At 41.4% G+C, this 21,984-nt stretch overlaps 1 protein-coding gene across 28 annotated transcripts in view; it reads right to left on the bottom strand.

Annotated features, from left to right (window-relative positions):
• Positions 1 to 21,984, bottom strand: part of Nrxn3 (neurexin 3) — a 1,637,399-nt gene that overhangs the window by 1,157,638 nt on the left and 457,777 nt on the right. For all 28 annotated transcript variants that reach the window (XM_052738656.1, XM_052738661.1, XM_052738645.1 and 25 more), the window contains one exon: positions 913 to 1,214. In XM_052738656.1, coding sequence (XP_052594616.1) covers positions 913 to 1,214 — 302 coding nt within the window. The remainder of the gene's footprint in view (positions 1 to 912; positions 1,215 to 21,984) is intronic.

Below are 21,984 nucleotides of genomic sequence, written 5' to 3'. Positions count from 1 at the left end.
GGGCAATGCTTTTCTTTGGCTGATGTGTACTGATAAGATTTGATTATTATCATTATTAGCAATGAAATGGAAAACAACTTCGCTTGGCTCAGGCATTCTGGACCTGGTGTCACCTGACGGAGTTGCCTGCTTAGAATCCACAAGCGATGGGAGTTCTCAAGCACGCACAGCATCAGGAAAGCTGCTCCACAGTTGACATTTTTATTTGGGTGCTTCCACTTGCCAGGCCTCCCAGGCCACTGAAGAGTCTCGGAGGTAGAGACAAGGGCAGTGAAGTAGGACCACAGCATCAGGGAACAGAGAAACATGATTTCAGAAAGATCCCGGCTAATTAATTCCAAGGCTAGAGGTTCACATAACAGTGGGAGAAGAAAAATAAATAAATAAATAAATAAATAAAGGTGGGGAGGGATGATAAATTAATAGGAGAAGAAAAAGCGTTGTTTTTTTTTTCTTGGAGTGAATTAAAATTATTGTGACATCATGGCAATGGCTAACTTAATTAAAAAGGAAAACATATACTCAAAGAATGAGGACAATCCATCAAGCTGTGGAAACAAAATGCTGTCCCTAATTGAATTTAACAACACTATGATAAGATTTGAATGTAATTAAGAAAATGATAAAAAAGGAAAGCAGAATAATAAGGATGGAAGTACTTATCATTTTTATTATCTATACAACTATTATTTTTTTCCTCTAAATAACAAGTACAAATGTGGAATTAAAGTATAAGGAGAAAAATACTGTAATCACTTTTTTTTCCTTGTGAAATTGCAAAAACCTGGAGAAAGTTCGACTTTGACATAATCTCCATGCAAATCCCTAGCCTTCGACACCTCACCAGTCACCTGCCCCACCAAGTGCCTGCCTAAGACGGCCCTTCCAGGCTCGCTGTCCCCCGGCCATTACCTGCCGGAGATTGCGTGTCACTTTGACATCATGCCAGGCGTTGTCGTTGAACTTGCCATTCACAGGCTCCACAATAGCCTCAAAGGCCCCGGAGCCCAGGTTAATGACCAAGGAGACCGCACCATCCTTCAGAGCGAGGTTAACATAGTCAGCCGACTTGCCCGTGTGTAGGATAAGCCCATTGCGCTGCCAGGTCTTGAAGGAGAGGGTGATTTCATCGCTGCTGCTCTGGATGGGGTTCTGAGACAGGTCATAGCACAGATACTCTGAGCCCCGGAAAGTGGCCACGTTCTCCTCTCGAGCTGGAGGCAAAGAAAAAGACAAAGTGGTCATGCTTTGGCGAGCACGAATCCACCCTAGGTGGCTCCTACCTAACTATGGAAAACAGGAGAGCTGACTACAGAGAAGCTATGTGTCCATGCAACAACAGAAAGCAAACAAAACAGTTCAAAGGAGTGGGCTGCCTTTCCTTCAAATGTTCTGGAAGAAAAAAACCTGTGGAGAAAATTCATTCAAAATGGTCAAGTGGGGCTTCCATTGCTTTTGCATCAGGGATGGTATTTAAATGCTTGCAACAGATCTGGTTCAAAATAGATAATTAACTGTCCTTTCTTTTTTTTTTTTTTTTTTTTTTTTTTTTTTTTTTTTTTTTTTTTGGTTTTTCGAGACAGGGTTTCTCTGTGTAGCTTTGCACCTTTCCTGGGACTCACTTGGTAGCCCAGGCTGGCCTTGAACTTACAGAGATCCGCCTAGCTCTGCCTCCCGAGTGCTGGGATTAAAGGCGTGCGCCACCACCGCCCGGTTTAACTGTCCTTTCTAACAAAGGACTCCTTAGCTCTTGGTAAATTATATTAAACAATAGCTTGGAAATCAATTACCCCAAAAGATTTGGCTTTGATTTCTGTCCATCAGAAACCTAGCTAACTGTGGTTTCTGTGGTAAAGTCAGGAGCCCCATAGAACATGGCTGAGTTATTAAGCATAAGAATGGACTAGGAAGGTGATAAGTCAGATGAGGCAAAGGGTACAATATGGAACATGGTAATAAGCTTTGTCCAGAAAGCAACACAAACCCATAGATGCACTCAAAGAGACCTTGTGCTCTGGACAGATAAGAGGTTTCATATCAGAATGCCCCTTCCTGATTGGAACTTGCTCTTGACACAGCCATATCCCCCAAGGATAACAAGGCCAAGGCAGGATTTCAGTGCAATCTAGACAGTCTTTCAAGACCACATTTCTGACATTGGCACCTTGAAATTCCTTAATCCAGAGTCTGTTTGAGGAGACATCTGCTCTGGACCCACTGTTTTCTGAAAGTAAAAGATGGTGCTAGCGTCTACACATCAGTAAACAAAGCTTGCGGTGTAGACTGTAGCATCCATATGCATTAATCCTAGATACCATATATTTAAGACGGAGCTGAATGTGGGAAGAGAATTAAGGAAGTATAATAAGTTCATGGACTCAGAACCAGAGGGGTGCCTAGTCTCCCTGCAGCACTATTACCCAAGGAGTCAAAAATTCTAAACTCCAGCCTGGACTTCCAGGTACTTACAAAGTATGCTTTTTAACTTAAGAGAATAACATACAGCTAATTTGATTAATTTGTAGTTTATTTGATCCACAATATTGGCACATAGCATATGAACTTCTATGTACTCTCTTGATAGTCAAACTCAGAATGTAGTATTTCATATCAGACTCAGTGAACTACTATTTAAAAGAACTTAATTAATGAAAGAAAATTGGCAATTAGATACATCTAGATATATAGTTTCAATTTAAAGATTGGGAACTACAAACTGTGGATGGGGAAATTCTATTTTCCCTTAGCTAACCTACATCAACCTGACAAGCCTGCTGTAGATATTACTCTGTATTCTGTGAATGTGTTGCTTTGATTGGTTGATAAATAAAACACTGATTGCCCGGTAGCCAGGCAGGAAGTATAGGCGGGATAAGCAGACAAGGAGAATTCTGGGAAGAGGAAGGTTGAGTCAGGGGTCACCAGCCAGACACAGAGGAAGAAAGATGTGAAGGCAGAACTGAGAAAAGGTACCAAGCCATGTGGCTAAACATAGATAAGAATTATGGGTTAATTTAACTGTAAGAGCTACTCAGTAATAAGCTTGAGCTAATGGCCATACAGTTCATAAATAACATAACCCTCTGTATGTTTACTTGGGTCTGAGTGGCTGCAGGACTGGCAGGTGAGAGAGATTTGCCAGGCAGGACACAGGAAAACTTTCAGCTACACAAGCCAAAGCTAAATTTATCTCAGCTCAGCTTCCTATCAACTACCTCAGCTCTACATCAATTACTTAAGCAAAATAAAACATATTTTCAAATCACATAGTAATAAAATGAAGTAAAAAAGTCACTCTTATTATGTTGAGAGGCAAAAGCCCACTACAAATAGCTAAATTAGTCATAACATCATAGTACTAAACTCTGAAAGCAGGAATTAAAACTACAAAAAAAATGAAGAAATGAAGTTTCTTCCACATGTTGCACAGAGGCTCAATGGTGTGTCTACCTGCATAGTTTTGTACACTTAGAGTTATAAGCAAAGATACCTGCTTACCTATAGATAGCTAAGTTGTAGCAGGTATATGTGTGTATGTTTCCATCCATAAGTGTGTGTGGTGTGTGCAGCCTTATTATATATATATATATATATATATATATATATATATGTGTGTGTGTGTGTGTGTGTGTGTGTGTGTGTGTGTGTGTGTGTGTGTGCCATCCATATATGTGCATAGCCATTCATATACGTATATGCCCATTCATATATGTATATGCCCATTCATATTATATATGGAATAAGCAAACAAGTAACACTTGGCACATACTTATGCCTGGTGCATTTTCTTAAAAATAGCCTCAAAAAGTCAGAAAGCTGAAACTTGACACTGTCTGTGTATGTTTGAAATATACTCAATCTAATCCTATAGTGCCCTGTCTACTATCATAATCTCTCCTCTCATTTGTGGAGATGCATGCTTGTTAAAACGCAACTAAACAACAGATCTGGAAATGACTGTGATCTAGAATAGATGACAATCACACACACACACACACACACACACACACACACACACACACACACTTGTCACAACTCAGCTCTTTCTCTATAGAGAGGGAGATTCACAACAACTGCTGTGTGGCCCTTGGCACTCCACACGGCAAACCAACGAGCATCTTCTCCGAAAACCTAAGTTACACGTTGTAGCCACTGAACTAGGATGAGTGAGCAAGGAGAGCAATGCAGAGCTTACATTAATCATGGATGACCCTTTAAAGGGGAATGCCTGAACACACAACAGCAAGGTATCAGGATGTAACTTAATGCACCAGACTGTGCTGAATAGTTTTTGTATAATTAGAGGAAGAAATCTGTCAAAACAATAAATTTTCAAGTTGTAAGGTATTTTAGTGATTGTCTGATTTAATGCCTTTATTTTATTAAGGAAGAATTGATGTGGAGGAATAAGTGAGTGCCTAAGATGACACAGTGTGAGGTAACCAGGACTTGAAGGGTCTCTGATCTTTACCTGTTCCTGTGACTTTCAGAATATGCTACAAGCTTCCAACCAACTTCTCTAAGTCTGTGAGTGGTTCCATGGAGCCGTGAACTTGTAAACCAAAATAACACTAGGTAAAGTGAGCTACAAACCAAACCCTCTCCTTCCCCCAAGGTTAACCACATATGCTGATCAAAAGAAATGTTTCCTTCTCCTCTATGGATTCTCAATATATTTAAAAAAAGAAATTTTCTTTTTATGTAGAAGGCCACAAAAAGGAAAACAAATGGCGGCATTACCACAGAAAAGAGAATACCACAATAAATAAATAAGATATAAAACCATTGTGAGAGGAAAATGTCTATGCAAATAATGTGTTTATTTATGCTAATATCCCAAGGAAAATTGTATGTAGCCAAGTGTCTTCCACTGCAAATATCTAGTGGAGATTGTTGAAGTAGTTCACAGCCTCCCTGATTTATCCATTGAATGGTGCATTTGTTCCATTTACCTCTTCCCTAGGCCAGAGCTGGTGATCAAGAGTGGCATCATCCCAACTGCCCACATTTCTCATCCCAGCAGGTGTCCATTAAATACAATAGACAGCTGTGAGGTCTTCTCCAAATCATACTCTAGATTAGCAAACTTATTTCAGTTTTAATTTGTGGGATTTAATCTTCCTGAGTTTTGAGAGGAGATGCCTGACAATGCACGGCCCACTCTCTCAGAGCAAATAAAGACTAGGAAGGAGACAGAGAAGGACTTTTAGAAGATTATCCTATTGCACACCCTCACAGTGGAAATTCTTTTTCTCCCGAGACCCTGACCTGTCTTAATTTGTTCCAGTAGCTGAGACTCAAGCATATTCTTATCACCTTGAAAGCCATATTGGGTTGACAGTCAACAAAACCAGAAGGGCAGAGTCAGAGAGTGACAAAATACATTTCTGAGTTGATTCAATTCTCCAAACCCTCCACTGGAAAAAAAGAAAACGGTGTCCCAAATTCATTTCCTATACACGATGTTTATACTGAGAAGGGGGTCTGAAAGGACAATGCAGTCACCTTGTATGTATTCAAGCTAAACAGGTGGAGAAAATGAGTGCAGGGGATTATGTAACACAGCACACAGCAGCTTAGCATAGAGAAATGGCTTGGCAAGAGAGAAGGCACCAATGCAGCTAATGGGCTGTTGAGATCCATCTAAATGATATCATGCAAAAGTTTACTATCTATTGTGTAAGTATTAAAATAAAAGTGCTACTGTCACTGTGTGAAAGCAGGGCTCAGCTCCTTATGACAGCAAATCATTTACCCATTATTTGTAAGTGTCCAATTGATTAAACACTAGATGGAATCTAGATATGTATACCTAGAGGTTTTAAATCAGTTTGTGTAGGGTACATGAAGTACTGGTCTTTCAAATAGCTTGCTAATCGAGGTACTGAAATATACATAGCATTAACAAGCATTTATTCAATTCTGTTCTCCACAATTTCAAAATAAAAAGCATCCAACTAGTGATTCATAGAATAATAACTCTTGGAGAAATTCCAAAGCAGCTTAAAATATCCAGTGAAATATTTTCTTACTGTGGTATACAAGAAGTGTGGCTTTGAGGCTTGGTGTCTTAAAACCTCAATGATGTCTGTAGATTAAAATACACACACACACACACACACACACACACACACACACACACACACACACACATACAGAGACAGACAGATAGACAGACAAACAAACAGTCATAGGAAATTGCTGAACAATTCATTGTTTGGTGTTTGGTTTAGTTTTGACACATGGGCTCATGATAGCCTCCAACTCACAATGTAGCCAAAGATAGAAGGACCATCTGACCCTTCTGCCTCTTCCTCTATAATGCTGGAGTTATAAAGCATGCATATCAAGTTTGGTCCATTGCATCTTTTACTGATAGGAATGAAAGATGCATAATTTTTACTAAAAGATCACAATTTTATAAAAACACATTTGAACCCAGGGGTTGATAGAGTGGCTCAGCCTCTTGGTCTCTATAATTCATGGAGTGGAGTTTAAATTTTACTGGACAAGAATAGAAGGAAGCAAAATGTCCCTAGCAGAAACAGCTAAGGGAAGCTGCATAGTAGTGTGGAGAGGGCACTCAAATGAGAAGCATGTCGGGACTGGGTAAAGAAGAACTCAGGGACTTTTGGAAGCAGATGTTTACAGCTTTCTGTATGTGAAATGTATTTCCAAATGCTTTCTTAACTTTACTTGTATCCTCTCAGCTGCCCATGAGACCAGTGTGAGATCAGTGTGATGTGTTTATAGCAATGTGGTGAAGTAAAGACACTGTAAGGAAGTAGAGGTGCAGGGACATTGGATGGATTAGCCAATGGTGCTTCCAAGCCCCACAGTACTGGGATTGATTCTCAGTCCATTGCTTTTGCTATTCTATCACAGACTCACTGTGCCTCTAATTCTCAGGGCAGGTGCAGAGCACCCACTGTGTGAGGTACCACAGCTGAGTGAAGTTCAACCTATCAAAGGGTAAAATCAGTGATCGTGACAGGTAAGGACCACCCAGGCAGGAGGAATCCAAACAGGGAAGCAGGGGAGGAGGCTGAAGTTCCCTCTAAATTCTCTGGTGGAAAAAGTCAGACACTTGAAAGAGCTTATTAAAATGCAACCCCCTCTGGAGCGGCTAAAACCAGTGGCCCTGCACAGAACACCTGCTGTGCTCCAGACAGCTAGCGAAGCCAACCTTCCTCATAATGAGCCTCCGAGATGAAACTGTGCACATCATTCTATCCTTTGTCCTTCAAATTGGCCTCATCCAGCCTTACAGTACTTCAGTCTGCACTGATGCAAAGATAACCCTGGCTGTCCATCCTGGCTTGGCCCACCCAGAACTAATGAGGCACAAAAACACATGGGCTGTTGCTGCCCTCCCTACTAGACACAGAGCTGGCCTGGGGCCTCAGACTGGTCTGCAGTCTCATTTCATCCAACTCCACAAACAGCAGAGGCCATATGAGGCTTCCTCGCTGTGCCCACAGTAGGAAAGAATGGCTTCCCTAGCTGCGAATGCACAGATCGCTTGGCTACTCTGACCACTGCTCCTCACAGCGAAAAGGCCTTGAGAAGGCGAATGAAGCAAGGAGTCCAAAGCAGGGCTAACACAGCTGTGGGGAGAGAAGAGTTGACAAATTTACAAGTATTCCGCCTGTCCCTGGGGGGAAGGAGAGGGACACAAATGGAAGAAGACTTCACATCCACTCAATTCTGAAAGGCGCCTTGGGCTGAGGCAGGCGAATCAGCAGCCAGCCAAGTACGAGTCACAGTTTGGACGGTTCTGTTCCCTTTCCATGCAACATGCTAAAGAGCTAACATAAAAACCAGAACACCCCACTCTAAGGGCCTTTCAGAGCTGGGAGCCAATGCAATACTCAAATGGTCTGCTAGGCTGTGTGTGGATTGTATTTGCAAAATGAGGAGAAAGTAAAATTCCTTGCTAGACAGACGTCTACTGTGCAAAAACCTAAGCGCACATACCAAATCTGAGAAAGAACACATTCTCATGTAGGTTAGAAGACAACAGACTCACGTGACTGCACTTCTGACTGTGCCTGTCCCATGCTCCGTTTAAGATGTTTTAAGGCCAAAGCATGAAGACGGACCCAACTGTAGAGCTACCCCTCCAAAGAAAAACGACGGAATCCTTTGCTTGCCACATCTATCCCACGGGTATTTTCGGAACAGAGGGGACCAGCATATAGTAGTATTTATGTCACTATGAGCAAGCCGCCCTACAAAGGACAATACACAGGAAATCTGACCTCCTCGGGCCATTTCCAACCTCCTATCCTTAGACTGTTTGTAGGAAAGATGCAGCAGAGAAATAAATGGACTTTTGCACACTGCCTGGGTCCCTCGCCAGCCTGCAGAGGCTTCTTGGAAGTGATGAGAAGGAAAACAGTAAATCAAGTTGTCACTTGGAAAATAAACAGCCTGCATCCTGGTGAGGAAAGCTCCCTCAGTCCGTGAAAAAAAAAAAAAAAAAAAATGGACTGGGACACCACGCTTCACTGAAATCACTAGAAAGCTAATGGCATCCTGAAGCCTTGCAACGCTCTCAATTGCACTACAATACGTTGAAATTTTTGTTCATCCCTGTAAGGAGGAAAGGGTCACAGGTATGCCCTGTGCTGGTGATGTACCAAGTCCCAGGAGAGAGGAATAATTGGGTGACCTTTTACAAAAGAAGAAAAGCCCTGAAGCTAAATTCTTCTGAATGTCTGTTGAGTGCCAGGGACTGCCATGCTCATACTAATGGGGCAACCCATAGAGTTGTACTATTAATTTGATGCTTGGCTTGTGCCGATAAAGATTTTCAGTTGGAGACTTGGATCTCACTATCAGCTCCTCAAATTACTGAAACCTATAGGAATTTAGCCTTTTCCTAAATTTCTAATTATTTATTTATTTATTTGTTTGTTTGTTTGTTTATCTTCCTAATAAAAATAATGTGCATCATTTGTTCAGCTGATATGTGGTATGTGTTATAGTTGGGGTTTGATATGCCCCCACTGGCTCATGTTTTGAATGCTTATTCTCCAGGTGATAGTTCTATGTTGGGAGGCTAGGGGGTGCTGTGGAACCCTTAGGAGGTGGCAGCCTAGCTTGCTGAAATAGGTTCCTGGCAGCAGGTCTTTGAAAGTTATATCCAGCCCCTGGTTCCTGTCACACTGGCTGCTTCCTGGTCTACCAAGAGGTGAGCAGCATTTGTCAAAGGTTCCAGCTGCTGTGTCATCCTACCATGCCTTTCCTACAATGATGGACAGAGATCTTTAGAAACATGAGATAAAATAAGTATTTCCCCCTTAAATCATCTGTGTCAAGTATTTTGGCCACAACCACACAAAATAACTAACACAGCACGAAGACCACCAAGTCCTTGGCTCAGTTCCCAGTTTTAGAAATATTAGCTGTTATACCTATCGAGAATGTAAGCAGAGACACAGAATTATACTTCAATGTAATGAGCATCTCAGAGCAGATCCAGGCACACAGAAGAAGGTATAACAGATCATCATACAAGAGAGTACATTTTAGCTGTTAAGAGTTCACTTACAAAGGGAAGAATGAAAGAGCAGTTGTAAGTAGTAGCATTTTGTGAACACCTAAGAAAGCTTAGGTGCTCAGGGGGCAATAAGAAGGTCAGTGACTGCTTCAGTGGAATCTGCACATGGTTCATGACTCATTGTAGGACCACAGTCCCTTAGCACTGGGGATGTGAAACCAGTAAAGGAAATCTTCCACTTCTAAGTAGCTCTATTGTTCTTGTCTGAGATTCAGACAGAGGATAACAGCCACTGAGGTAAGAAGGCTCAAGAAGACATTTCCAAGGAAGAAGAAGAGCTCTTGCTAGAAAACCAGTGGTGAAGCCCATTGCGTCGCCTGTGAATGACTGCTTGCCGCTTAGAATAATTTATGTAATATGATGCACATTTTGTTTACCCTTAGCCACTAGGATGCATGGTGGCAAAACTAATTATGTATTTTTTACTACCCACTTCTCTGTTTAATTGTGGGTCAAGCAATACACACCAATGGAATACTTTATATTGTAGAGGGTAATCTTTCTCTATCCCTGTGAAGCCCTGAGAACATCTCCCTCCCCTTCACCCAAGCAGAGATTGAAGGTAACACTTGAGTGATGTCGTCTCCTCTGCACAATCTTTTCTTCAACGAGAGGGAAAGTGATTGATCTCTTTGGTAATCCAGGAAGGGTCTGACACACAGAAGCCTGCCTTTCTCAGTTAGGTGGTCGGTCACTGTTCCCATTGTGGTGGGGACAGGGGTTCTCTCTCTTGCAAACCTGCCCTTCCTTCAGGCTTGTGAGTCCGCTATAGTCTCTTGTGTTAGAAGCCCATCAGAGTAGACCTGCACAAGAAGGCCTGCAGTTCTCCAGTTCTTCTGCTGACCACTGAGTGAGTGGTTCTAATTTACAGGGAAGTGTATAAGGCCAACCTGAATGCATGCCCGAAGGAAAGCCGTGAGCAGAAAATGCAGCTAAACTGATGTTTAGAGCCTAGGCCTGACCCAGGATGTCATGCTTGGGTCACTTGCACAACTGGGTCAGAAATTAAGCCGAGTATTAGGACTGTTACCTTAGAACCCAACAAACATAGAAAGAGGCACTAACATAAGGGCATCAGGAAAGGTAAAGGATACTAACTGGCCCCCTTGCTTCCAGAACCCAACATACTAGAACCAGGGAAAATTACAAGTAAATACATCATTAACTTAATCACTAACTCTGGGTTCACAGTATTTCTGAAGACTTTTCTAAGTTACAACAAGTATATACGTGATTTAAATGGTGGAGAATTTAACCCAGGTTGCCTTTCTAGAAACAAGTTTTAAATTGTTTTTTGGTTTTTTTTTTAAATTTTAAACAGTCACATAAATTCACATGCGTGCCCGTAAGTCTATGAATCTTCTCATGTTTTGCCCTAGATCAGTAAGAATAAGATGCAAGTTTATAGTTTTGATCCACCTGTTTTTCTTTTTTAATCTAACTTACCAACTAAAGAAATTATACTGTCAGACAAGGTAATGCATTGTGAGAACTTATCCTGTGTCCTTTGTGAAGACAAAGATTATTTACCAGTGGCCTAGAGCTAGGAAGAAGTTGAGAAGGAAGTAAGGGCTGGTGAGATGACTCAGATGGTGAAATGCTGGTTCCACTGGTGTGAGGCCCCAAGTCCGACCCTCCAGAGTCCATATAAAAGAGTCAAGTGTGCTGTTATGGGGGCTGGAGAGATGGCTCAGTGGTTAAAAACACTGGTTGTTCTTCCAGAGGTCCTGAGTTCAATTCCCAGCAACCACATGGTGGCTCACAACCATCTGTAATGAGCTCTGGCGCCCTCTTCTGACCTGCTGGCAGGCATATATGCAGACAGAACACTGTATACATAATAAAATAAACTTTTTTTTTTTTTAAAGTGTGCTGTTATGCACCTGTAATCCTCGCACTGAAGAGGCAGAGACGGGAAGATCTCAGGAGCTAGCTGGCCATAGCTTAGCCAAATTGCTGACCTCCATCCAGGTTCAGTGAGACAGTCTGTCTTAAAAACTAAATGGAGCATGGTTGAGAAAGACTCAATGTCAGCCTCTGGCCTCCATATACATAGACCCATGCAATTATATACATCAACAAACACGGGGGTGGGGGAGAGAGGTGGTGAGAAAAACAGTGGGAATAAAAAGCACCCATGGGGAACTCAGAGCAAAGAGAATAACAATAGCACACACATGGACCCTAGTTAGTACCAAGATCAGATGTTCACTGTCTCTACACATACATGTTAAGAAAGAAATATAAATTCTTGAAAAGCTCACAGAATTTTCAAAAAATGCAAAGATACTTAGAAATAAAAATACCAATTTTAACCCACATGGATTTTAAAAATATTTGTTCCATCCAATTTCTCTTCAGTTTATGATGAAAACAAGTGCAGAACCCTCCACAACAAATTACCACAGTGTAGAGGAAGCTTCAGAAGATGTTTTATGGTATCTTTTCTCTCAGGAAATCTATAACTAAACTATCTTATCAGCAAAGCTCTCCAGTATGAGTCTCCAGAGAAAATGAGGTATTCTGAAAAACTTCCTTTACAACTTTTAGAAGTTTAAAATTCCCATCATGGGAGGGGAAAGCAGGGTAATAGAATTACTAAGGTTAACTTGAGTAACTACTGGGAAAGTACAAAGCATTAAGTACTCTTACATTTGACCCAATATTTCCTTCACAAAACCCAGAACATATAGAGAGCAATGAACACAAACTATAGCAGGGTATAAATAATGTAGCTACTGTATGTAGTCATTGTTAACCATTATGTTATTTATAGTAATAAGAATAGAAAACATGTAGGAGTATGCTCATTAATTTTATATAGTGTATACTTCCAAGGAAAGAAAAAATAATGGGGCCAAGACTAAATCTTCCTTGTAAAATAGAGTTATCCTGCACAGCCCAGGCTGGCCCTCCATCCTCCTCTTTTAACCTCATGAATGCTGGGATTCCACTTGTGTTGTCATCCCAGCAAGACTAAGTCTTTATGAAAAGACATAAAGCAAACAATAGCAGGATATTAAAATTTCTTCAATCTAAAGGTTGATTCCTAACGGTAGTAATAACTTCCACTATAACTACATAGTTTTTAATGACTGGAATATTCCTTATTTTTACAACTTGAAATCTCTGCAGGCAATTCTAATAAAACACCTAATCACCCCTCTCCCCCAATCTTGGATGATTATTAGGTTGTTTTATAAAAAGATGTGACTATAACAGCCATACACTGTGAGCATCAATTTCCCATGTGTTTTCAAAATCTTCCATGTAGGTCCAAAAGGGCTAAAGTCATACTGAATTAAATAGAAATGCAGTTGAACCGATCAATGACCCTGAAGTCACCATTGTTTATTTGTGTCCTTCACTGAGTATCACACTCCTGCTTTGCCCAGGACGTTGGTACCACTGACTTCCTTAGGGGCAAAGAGAGACTATGTTGATGAATAGAAATCTTAGGGTAGAATAAGACACATGAACTTGCTATGATGTAATCATTCCTCAGCAGACACCTGGAGCCAGGTAAGCTGGCATCTGGGATGCGTCACATAGGCATCTGCCACAAACAAACCTCTCAACGTTTTATTTTCCCCACAGCAGAATAAAATCGTGGTAGTCCTTTAAGACCAGTCCCACTGAGAAAGCTGAATTGGTAGCTACTCCCTCAGCCTTTCCTACAGAAGAGAGAGGCAGCCTGCAGCACAGACCCTCCTTTGTTCTCACTGTGGGCTCTAGCCTGCAAGTCTAGACACAGTGGTTTGTTAAAAGGCCCTGGAGTCAATGCCTGGACAAGATCAATACGGCTTTTTATGACACAATGAAAACTTTCTATTTTGTTAAATGTGGCTAATCTACCATTTCTGCCATACTCCTAAAGCTTTCAGCAGCGAGCCTGAGCCCAGGTGATTAAAGCCCTGTTCAGAGATACAAAACTGGGGGAACTTGGCCGAAGGAGAAGCACAAATAATGGCAGCCCGAGCCAGGCTTTCTTCTTAGAGCCCACTAGGCATCTCAGTGGTCATAAGGAAAGAGACATAGCAGTGAGGAGATGCAGCTGACGCTGGTGAAAATGTAAACTGCCCCGTCCCCAGGTTTCCAAGTAGGGAGAGATAATCATTGACAGTAATTAAAGAAAGGCTCTGAATGCCTCCCAAACAGATCAAGCCAGTCAACTGTCTCACCCACTCAGAGGGCCTGATCCAGTTGGGGACCCCTCAGCCATTGGTTCATAGTTCATGTGTTTCCATTCGTTTGGCTATTTGTCCCTGTGCTTTATCCAACCTTGGTCTCAACAATTCTCGCTCATATAAACCCTCCTCATTCTCGCTAATTGGACTCCCAGAGATCATCCAGGCAGCGGGACCGGGTCCTGTGCTCAGTGCATGAGTTGGCTGTTTGAAACCTGGGGCCTATGCAGGATCGCTTGGCTCGGTCTGGGAGGAGGGGACTGGACCTACCTGGACTGAGTCTACCAGGTTGATCTCAGTCCACGGGGGAGGCTTTGCCCTGGAGGAGGTGGGAATGGGGGGTGGGCTGGGTGAAGATGAGGGGGGCCGGAGGGGGGAGAACAAGGGAATCTGTGACTGATATGTAGAACTGAACTGTATTGCAAAATAAAAATAAAAATTAAAAAAAAAAGAAAGGCTCTGAATAAAAGGGCTGTGAGGATCTGTCCCATCAGAGGAGAGTGAAATCTCTAGAAAGGATGTTAAAAATCACTGACCTGACTCTAGAAGCCTAAATAAAAGGCAAACAATCTTTAGAAGTTGCAAATTCAATTATAGTACCAACATTAGAGACAAAACTAGAATAAAATGTTTATTTCATTTTCATCACTTCTGTGTCTCAGCTGTAGTCCTTGGTGGAAGCAGAATGTTGCTTTGGTTTTTGTTCATTTGTTTTGCCATAGTATAAAAAGGACAAGGGGAAGAACATATTTCGAACCTGTAATGTTTTTCCATATAGAAAAGGTCCCAGTAGAATAAGTATTATATTTATTATATTTATAATGTTGGATGGCAATTAGCCAAGACCTCTTTTAACAAGTTAAAGGGTGTAAGAATTCAAACATTGCCTGCTAGAACCAACATATCATTAATAGGAATATCATATCTATGCATTCATATGTCACCTGAAGGTGAAATCTTTTAATGTGGGATGCTTGATATGTTTCTAATTTAGTCCTCAATATTCTTCGGCAATAAAATACTTTATTGGCCCAATTTTATAAATAAATAAACTTAAGTACAGAGGATTAAATTTTCTTACAACACCACAGCTGTTAAGAACTAGATTCCAAATACAAATCAAGGTCACCCTCCAAAGACCATATTCCTTCCATGGGACCTCCTTGATATGGGTTGAGTATCAAGCACAAAACTCTTATCAGCAGCACTCCCATAAGAAATGATCTCTGTGTGTGTATGTGTGTGTACGTGTGCTGCATGCCTGCATGTGTGAGTATGTGTGGAGATGTACCATGTATGTGCATGTGTCAGCCAGAAAATAACATAGGCTGTCATTCCTCAGCACTGTCCATCCTGATTTTTGAGATTCACCTGGCAGGCTAGGCTGGCTGGCCAGGGAGCTCCTGTGCTGGGAATACAAGTGCCACATTACCATGCCTGCCTTTTTGTACTTCTAGGGATTGAACTCAGGTCCTCATGCTTGCAGACATGAACTTTACTAATTTAGGCATATCCCCAGCCACTATTTTCTAAATACACAATTTGCAAAGAGCATCGTACATCCCAAACCACTTTCATGTCCATTATCTAATTCTGTGAAGTCTGAACATCCCTTAAAAACTTGTCTTCTCTACAAGCCTAGATTTTTAGCACTTAGATGTATTAGCTACCGACATTTAGATGTGAACAAAGATATGGATGACAGGTGAAATCATGGTCATTCTATAAATTTGTACAACTTGAAATATGTATGTGCTAAGAGAAATCTCACAGTATAAGCAAGGAAGTGTACCCTTGAGGCACTGAACCTAAAATAGCAATTCTCCTTCTAAGTCAGAAGTATCCACAGACCACTTACAGATGTTGCACATTTGGCAACAACCCATAGAAAGTGAAACAGCCGGACTCTGAGCTAAGAGCCCTCTTAGAAATAGATACTCAGTGCTTGGGCCAACGTAGCTACTGAGGCAAAGTAAGTTCATTGAGATGCAATTTAAAAACCAGGAAAAGACTCTAAAATGGAGGCTCAAATTATTTTAGTCTCATATCTCATACTCTAAGTGTGATATATATATTTCATTTTACAGTTATGAACCTCAAATCCTAACCTCCTCCAGAATTTCTAGGAACATTTTTATTTCTTGGTTTTGAGACAGAATTTCTCTATGTAACCTTGGCTGGCCTCAGACTTACATGACTCTCCCACCTCTGTCTCCTGAGTGCTGGGGTTATAGGTGCTGTCATCTATGAATGCAATCAGTGCTTTGATTAGCTCATCTCTGGCATGAGGATTCTGCACAGGCAATCGCAGCTTACAGGAGTTGTATTTGTGTCTATCCCCAGTGGGCTAAGGTTTTAGACTACAGTTTGCAGGTAAATGAATCAGAACAAGGAAAAATAAGGAGACTTGATTAAGACACATCAAACCATTATCTAAGCCTTAAGCAAATGGGGACTGGTAGCTTTCCCTCCCAGGTGCGTCAAAATCCCCAATAGGCATTAGCAACAATGCATCTAGATTTAAGCTTAAGTCCAAGAGGAAGCTGAGGACTCTCTTTCTCCTTTTAAGACTAAGAAAGTTAATCTTACTCTCTCTAAAAGTGATCAGACCATGAAATGTGGAGCACACCAGCTAAATATCAGGATGGAACAGGCACAGGCTGCCATTATAATAATGTACAATAAAAGTAAAAATGTATTATAAAAATTCTTTAGTCCACAGATTCATACTGATGATTAATGATTCCTAAATAATGTCTCAAGTAAAATTTCACCGTGCCATGACATAATTAGAAAAGTAAGGAGGGGCTGGAGAGATGCCTCAATGGTTAAGAGCACCTGATGCTCTTCCAGAGGACCCAGGAGTTCAATTCCCAGCATCCACACAGTAGCTTAAAACCCTGTGTAACTCCAGTCCCAGGAAATCCAAAGCCCTCTTCTGGCCTCTGCATGCACATGGTGTGCAGACATACATGCAGGCAGAACACCTTCACACATAAAATAAAATAATAATAATATAATACTTTTAAAAGAAAAAGGGAAGTACTGTCTTTTCATCAAAGCTAAATTTACATAGCTCCCTTTAACAAATATTTATATAGGACCCACTTGATATCAGATACTGTGATAGGCAAGAGGAATATAGAGATGAGTACAGTAGTAGTAAGACCCATGAGGACATTTATTCTTCTCTTTTCTACTCTGTTAGTTTTAATATTTCTTCTCTCTCTCTCTCTCTCTCTCTCTCTCTCCTCTCTCTCTCTCTCTCTCTCTCTCTCTGTGTGTGTGTGTGTGTGTGTGTGTGTGTGTGTAGAACCAGATGTGTCTTATTCCTGAGAATAAGACACATTCATCTTGTTTTTTGAGACAGGGTCTCTCACTAGCCTGGAACTAATCAATTTAGCTAGACAGGTTGGCCAGAATTCCATGGGATCCTCTTGTCTCTGCCTCCCATGAACTGGAATTACAAGCAATAAATACTATGTTCAGCTTTTTACATGTGTCCCAGAAATTGGATTCTGCTCCTCATGTTTGTATAGAAAGCACTTAACCAGTTGAGCTGTATTCCAAGTCAGGGTTTGGAATTCTTTATCTATCTTTAAAGATTTATTTATTTCTATTTTGGTATGGGTGTTTCACCTGCATGTATGTCTATGTCTGTGCACCACATGCCTGCTAGAAGAGGACACTAAATACCCTGGAAGTTGAATTGTAGATGGTTATTACCCATCATGAAGGTGCTGGGAATCATAGCCAATTCTTCTTAAAAAGCAGCCAATGTTCTTAACCAGTCATCTATCTCTCCAGCCTAAGAGTCTAGAATTTTCTATCCTTAATGAAATAATGAGGTTGACAGACAAGAATTTTAATGTCATTATTTAGAAAGAAAAGTTCAAAAACAAATTGAAAGAGAGAACCTCTCTTTGTGTGCTGTCAAATGCTGAAAAAAACAAAACATGGTGCTTTTCCCACTCCCCTTCTTCTCATTCCCCAGACATTCTCTCCTACTTTCATGTCCCATATGCATATATGATTTTATATCCATATAAAATCTAGGGGGAGAAAGAGAAGGATAGGGTGAATATGATCAAAGCACATGATATACTTGTATGTAAATGCCTTTCTCAAATCCATTACTCTGTATGATTATGTGCTCATAAAATTTATATTAGAAAATCATAGTTCTCCATCGAAAAGCAGTTCACCAAATGCTTCAAGTTAAGTTATCAATCATCCCAGTGCCTCTGGAACTTTGAAATTTCCCAGAATGTGGGACTTATAATGATAAAATAGGGCTAGTCCATGTCATAGCTAGAATAGATGATCATTCTACCATCACATGTCAGATGGGGAAAAAAGGTAATATAGATGAAATCTGAACTCTCACTTACCTAGACACATTGACAAAGAAAGAAGCTTCAACTTGTGAGATATTTTTATTAGCTATGGATTTCTAGCCAGTCCCAACTTCGCATTCTGGGACTTGGAAGAACTCATAATCACATTGCTTATATAAGAAATAAATTAATTGCTATGATATGTTACTTTTTAAGTGATTACTTTTCATGAACTTTAAAAATCACTTGAGGATTCAGAGGGCTCTTTGTGATTTCATGGTACCTCTAAGTCATCGGGCTCATCGTCAATTATCATCATACACTGCCAGGAATCAACAACATTTGTTTTCTAATTGCTTAAATCTGGGATCACAAGTGTCCCCTGTATGATAAGTAGCTAATTATGCTGTATGGAATGATTTATGCAAATAATTGTCCCCTTAGGGGTGACTCAGACAATTGCAAGAACAGGCAGAAACTACAAAGGGGTTCACCACTGCAGCTTCTGGGTACTCAAGTGTGGGGCTTCCGTCTCAGAGAGCTGCTCTTTCCTTCCTCCCCTCCCTGCATCACCGCCACCTCAGTTGACAAAGAACCCACCTATTTCTTGGGTCTTTTGAGGCCTTTTAATGACATTGGGCAACTTTACAAAACTAGACCCTGCTGCCCTCAACTCATTCTAGAAAAGAGGGTATCACAAAATAAGGTGGGTGGAAGGGAGCTAGGACTTACTGGTGGTCTATGGAGTACAACAAGAGGGTTTCAAATACTGTGTTTTCAAACCTACAGTAACCTCAGAAGGAACAGGCAGTATTATTACGATTTAAGATGCAAGGAAATGTCCATAGTCCCTGAGATGAGGGTAATGGTGCTGATGCAGGTTACCATTTTTAAAGCTGACTACAATGCAGGGACTTTACCTCTGTCATTATTATGCAAACACCTCTTCCTATAATCTTTACAATATTTTTTAGGGATTATTATCTGTGGTTCTCAAGAGGAAAGCTGAAGTTTGAGATGCTCAAGGTCATCCAACTAGAATAATAATGACCATGAGGAAATTCGGAATGCTCCTTCTGGAATCCTGCAACATGTTTGGATTTATGTGAAAGGCACAGCTAGTCTGAGATCATGAGCCAAGCAGGCCCCACGGTGGGAAGCTAGAACCTCCAGGGTTTCTCCTATGGACAGCAACCTTCTTCGAATGGCTTATTCATGCTGAGCCATAGGAACTCCTAATATAACCAGATGACACACTCTACACCTCCAATGTTGCTATGGAAACATTTCTATGTCCAACCATCATTGCCCTTGACACCCACGAGAGCCAATAAAAATGACTGGCTGTGTTATTTCAAAGCTTGAAGCTACTACTTGAGGGCATTTGTCATCACGGAGTAGGTCTGTCGTAGACAAAAGAGTCCTGGAAGGTTTTAGTATCTCCTTTTGAATGAAGGTTAAGGTTAAACTAGGTCACTGTGAAGTGTGAAGGATGTTTGAAAACACATGAATCGCACAAGGAGATGGCATTGTTGCTCACATTATTTATTCCTTTGTCCCACCCCAGGTGATGGCCACCATGGTTTTTTTAAGCACAAGAGGATTCCACCTTGAAGTTTATGACAGGCAGGCGATATGGATGAGTTCCAAGAATCCAAACCTGGGGTTTATCTCGAGGAATTCACAGAGAAAAGAATTAGGTAGTTTTCACTGCCATGTCCAAGAAGCAATATGCTTTTCGTTTTCCACTTCCCAGATGGTGTTGATAAGACAGAATTGAGATGGCAGCAGCAGCCCACATTTATTACTTGTTTTTAAAGCTGAGCACAATTCAGTGTTTTCATGGAGCTACAGGAAACAGAATCCAAGCTCTCTGACTTTCAGTCTATTAGTTATAAAATAAATATGTGACCAACATACAACAAGGAACACCTTTGGAAGTTTGAGCTGCTAGGCACTGGATGCCGAATTCTCAACTGATTCCCTTTTCCAAGGCTCCCTTTTTCACATGGGTCTCCTGCACACACTCATTTACGTCCATGTCTCAGTGTCACATGGGTCAGCACTGGACTACACCTGCCATTGGAATCCTTCTCCAGACAGACCATACAATGCTCAGTGCTCATGGCTAATCTGAGAACTTTATAATGGGCTGCCTATTTTCTGAAGGCCTTCTCAGTGGCCTGCAGTTTATCTGAGGAAGGTTGACCTTTGCCACTGTGTTCCAGTCCAGAGAAAAACAAAAGCACTAAAACAATTAAAAGCAGGAAAAGGGAGCCGGGCGGTGGTGGCGCACGCCTTTAATGCCAGCACTCGGGAGGCAGAGCCAGGCGGATCTCTGTGAGTTCGAGGCCAGCCTGGTCTCCAAAGCGAGTTCCAGGAAAGGCGCAAAGCTACACAGAGAAACCCTGTCTCGAAAAACCAAAAAAAAAAAAAAAAAAAAAAAAAAAAAAAAGCAGGAAAAGGGAAGGGAGAACAGAACTAGCCTTATGAGGAACAGCCTAACACAGGATCAGAAAGGAGGAAGGAAGGAGAGATGGAGGAGGGAGGGAGGGAGGGAGGGAGAGAGAGAGAGAGAGAGAGAGAGAGAGAGAAGATTGAATTATCCTGATCCTTTTTATTCCTCTTCCTGATGGCTGCAGAAGGCATGAACAGGCTGTTAATAAATCTGAGAGCTGTGTGCTGGTAGGGAGAAATAAAGAGGACAAACAAGAAGAAGTTAAGGCATGTGAAACCCTGTGCTCTATAAAGTGCCTTTCACTCTCGGCGAGCCCCCGCCAATGCTGGAAACTGTAAGATTGCTCTCCACCTCAGGTTCTCTAGAAAGAGAAGTTCTGCTTTTTAGTCACACAAGACTCCAATCTGTTGACCTCATACCTACCCCCTATGCAGCCAGGGATAGCCCTATAAAGATCCATGCCTTCTGTGTTGTCACCCCTTGGCTGGCTGCAACCCACCCCTTTCTCATTTGAAATGCATGCATTTAAAATTTACACGCACCATTTGTGGAGAGATATATAAACATTCATCCTTGCAGAAGTCTGAGCATTGTCAATATTTTCAATATAGTTAATTGTAAACAAACACACATAGATGATTTTTTTTTTAAGGTTGGGGATGTTTTCAACTTTCTGGTTAACTTAGGAAGAGCCAAGGATGATGGTTTTCTATACTTCTGCAGAGGACGAATCTCCTTTCCCTGTACCTGTCTAATATGATATAGGGTAAATAAATACAGCTGGAACTCCATCCACTCATCTTTGGAGATGTGAGAAAGAGCCATGCCTGTGGTTAGATGTCCCTGTTCTACATGCTACACAAATGGAGGTGAAGCTGAGGTCTTCAATGGTTGCTGACACTCAGCTTCCTTCTCCCCGGCATCTGAGTGTTTTCCTCAGTTGCTCTAATTGGCTTATTCCCTTATAAGCTGCTTTTCACTGGTCCTCTGGCTGTAGGGTTTAACAATAGTAGCAGGTGAATTTGGAGGGCTAGCTACATGCTGAGCATCACCTCCTCACCTGAACCATCTCCTTGATCCAACACAACCCTGATAGACAATTACTGCTCTTCTACAGGCATGCGAATTGAAGCTTTGCAAACAGCCTAGGGTAAGAAGCAGAATCAAAGCACAAAACCAGATTTGATTGACCTTAAAGCTCTCACTCAGCCTTTATCATGACCTGTTACTGTCGCACCAGGTGACTGCCAGCTTCATGTGTACTTGAGTGTGATCAGCCAGTGTCTGGTCCAAATCCTCACATCTGACTTTTCATCTCCCAGTGACTCAAGCCTGGGAAGTTCTAAGTGGTGAGTGAACACTGAGCATCATTTCTCCTTCATGTCTAATGGAGAAATTAACCTGGGTCAGCTTAGTATGGAGGGGTGAAAGTTTCAT

Source organism: Peromyscus californicus, unplaced genomic scaffold (assembly GCF_007827085.1).
Source record: "Peromyscus californicus insignis strain IS unplaced genomic scaffold, ASM782708v3 Scaffold_15__1_contigs__length_86483966, whole genome shotgun sequence".
Classification (NCBI taxonomy): Eukaryota; Metazoa; Chordata; class Mammalia; order Rodentia; family Cricetidae; genus Peromyscus; species Peromyscus californicus.
Note: the sequence above shows the minus strand (reverse complement) of the source record. Positions and strands in the feature narration are given on the sequence as shown.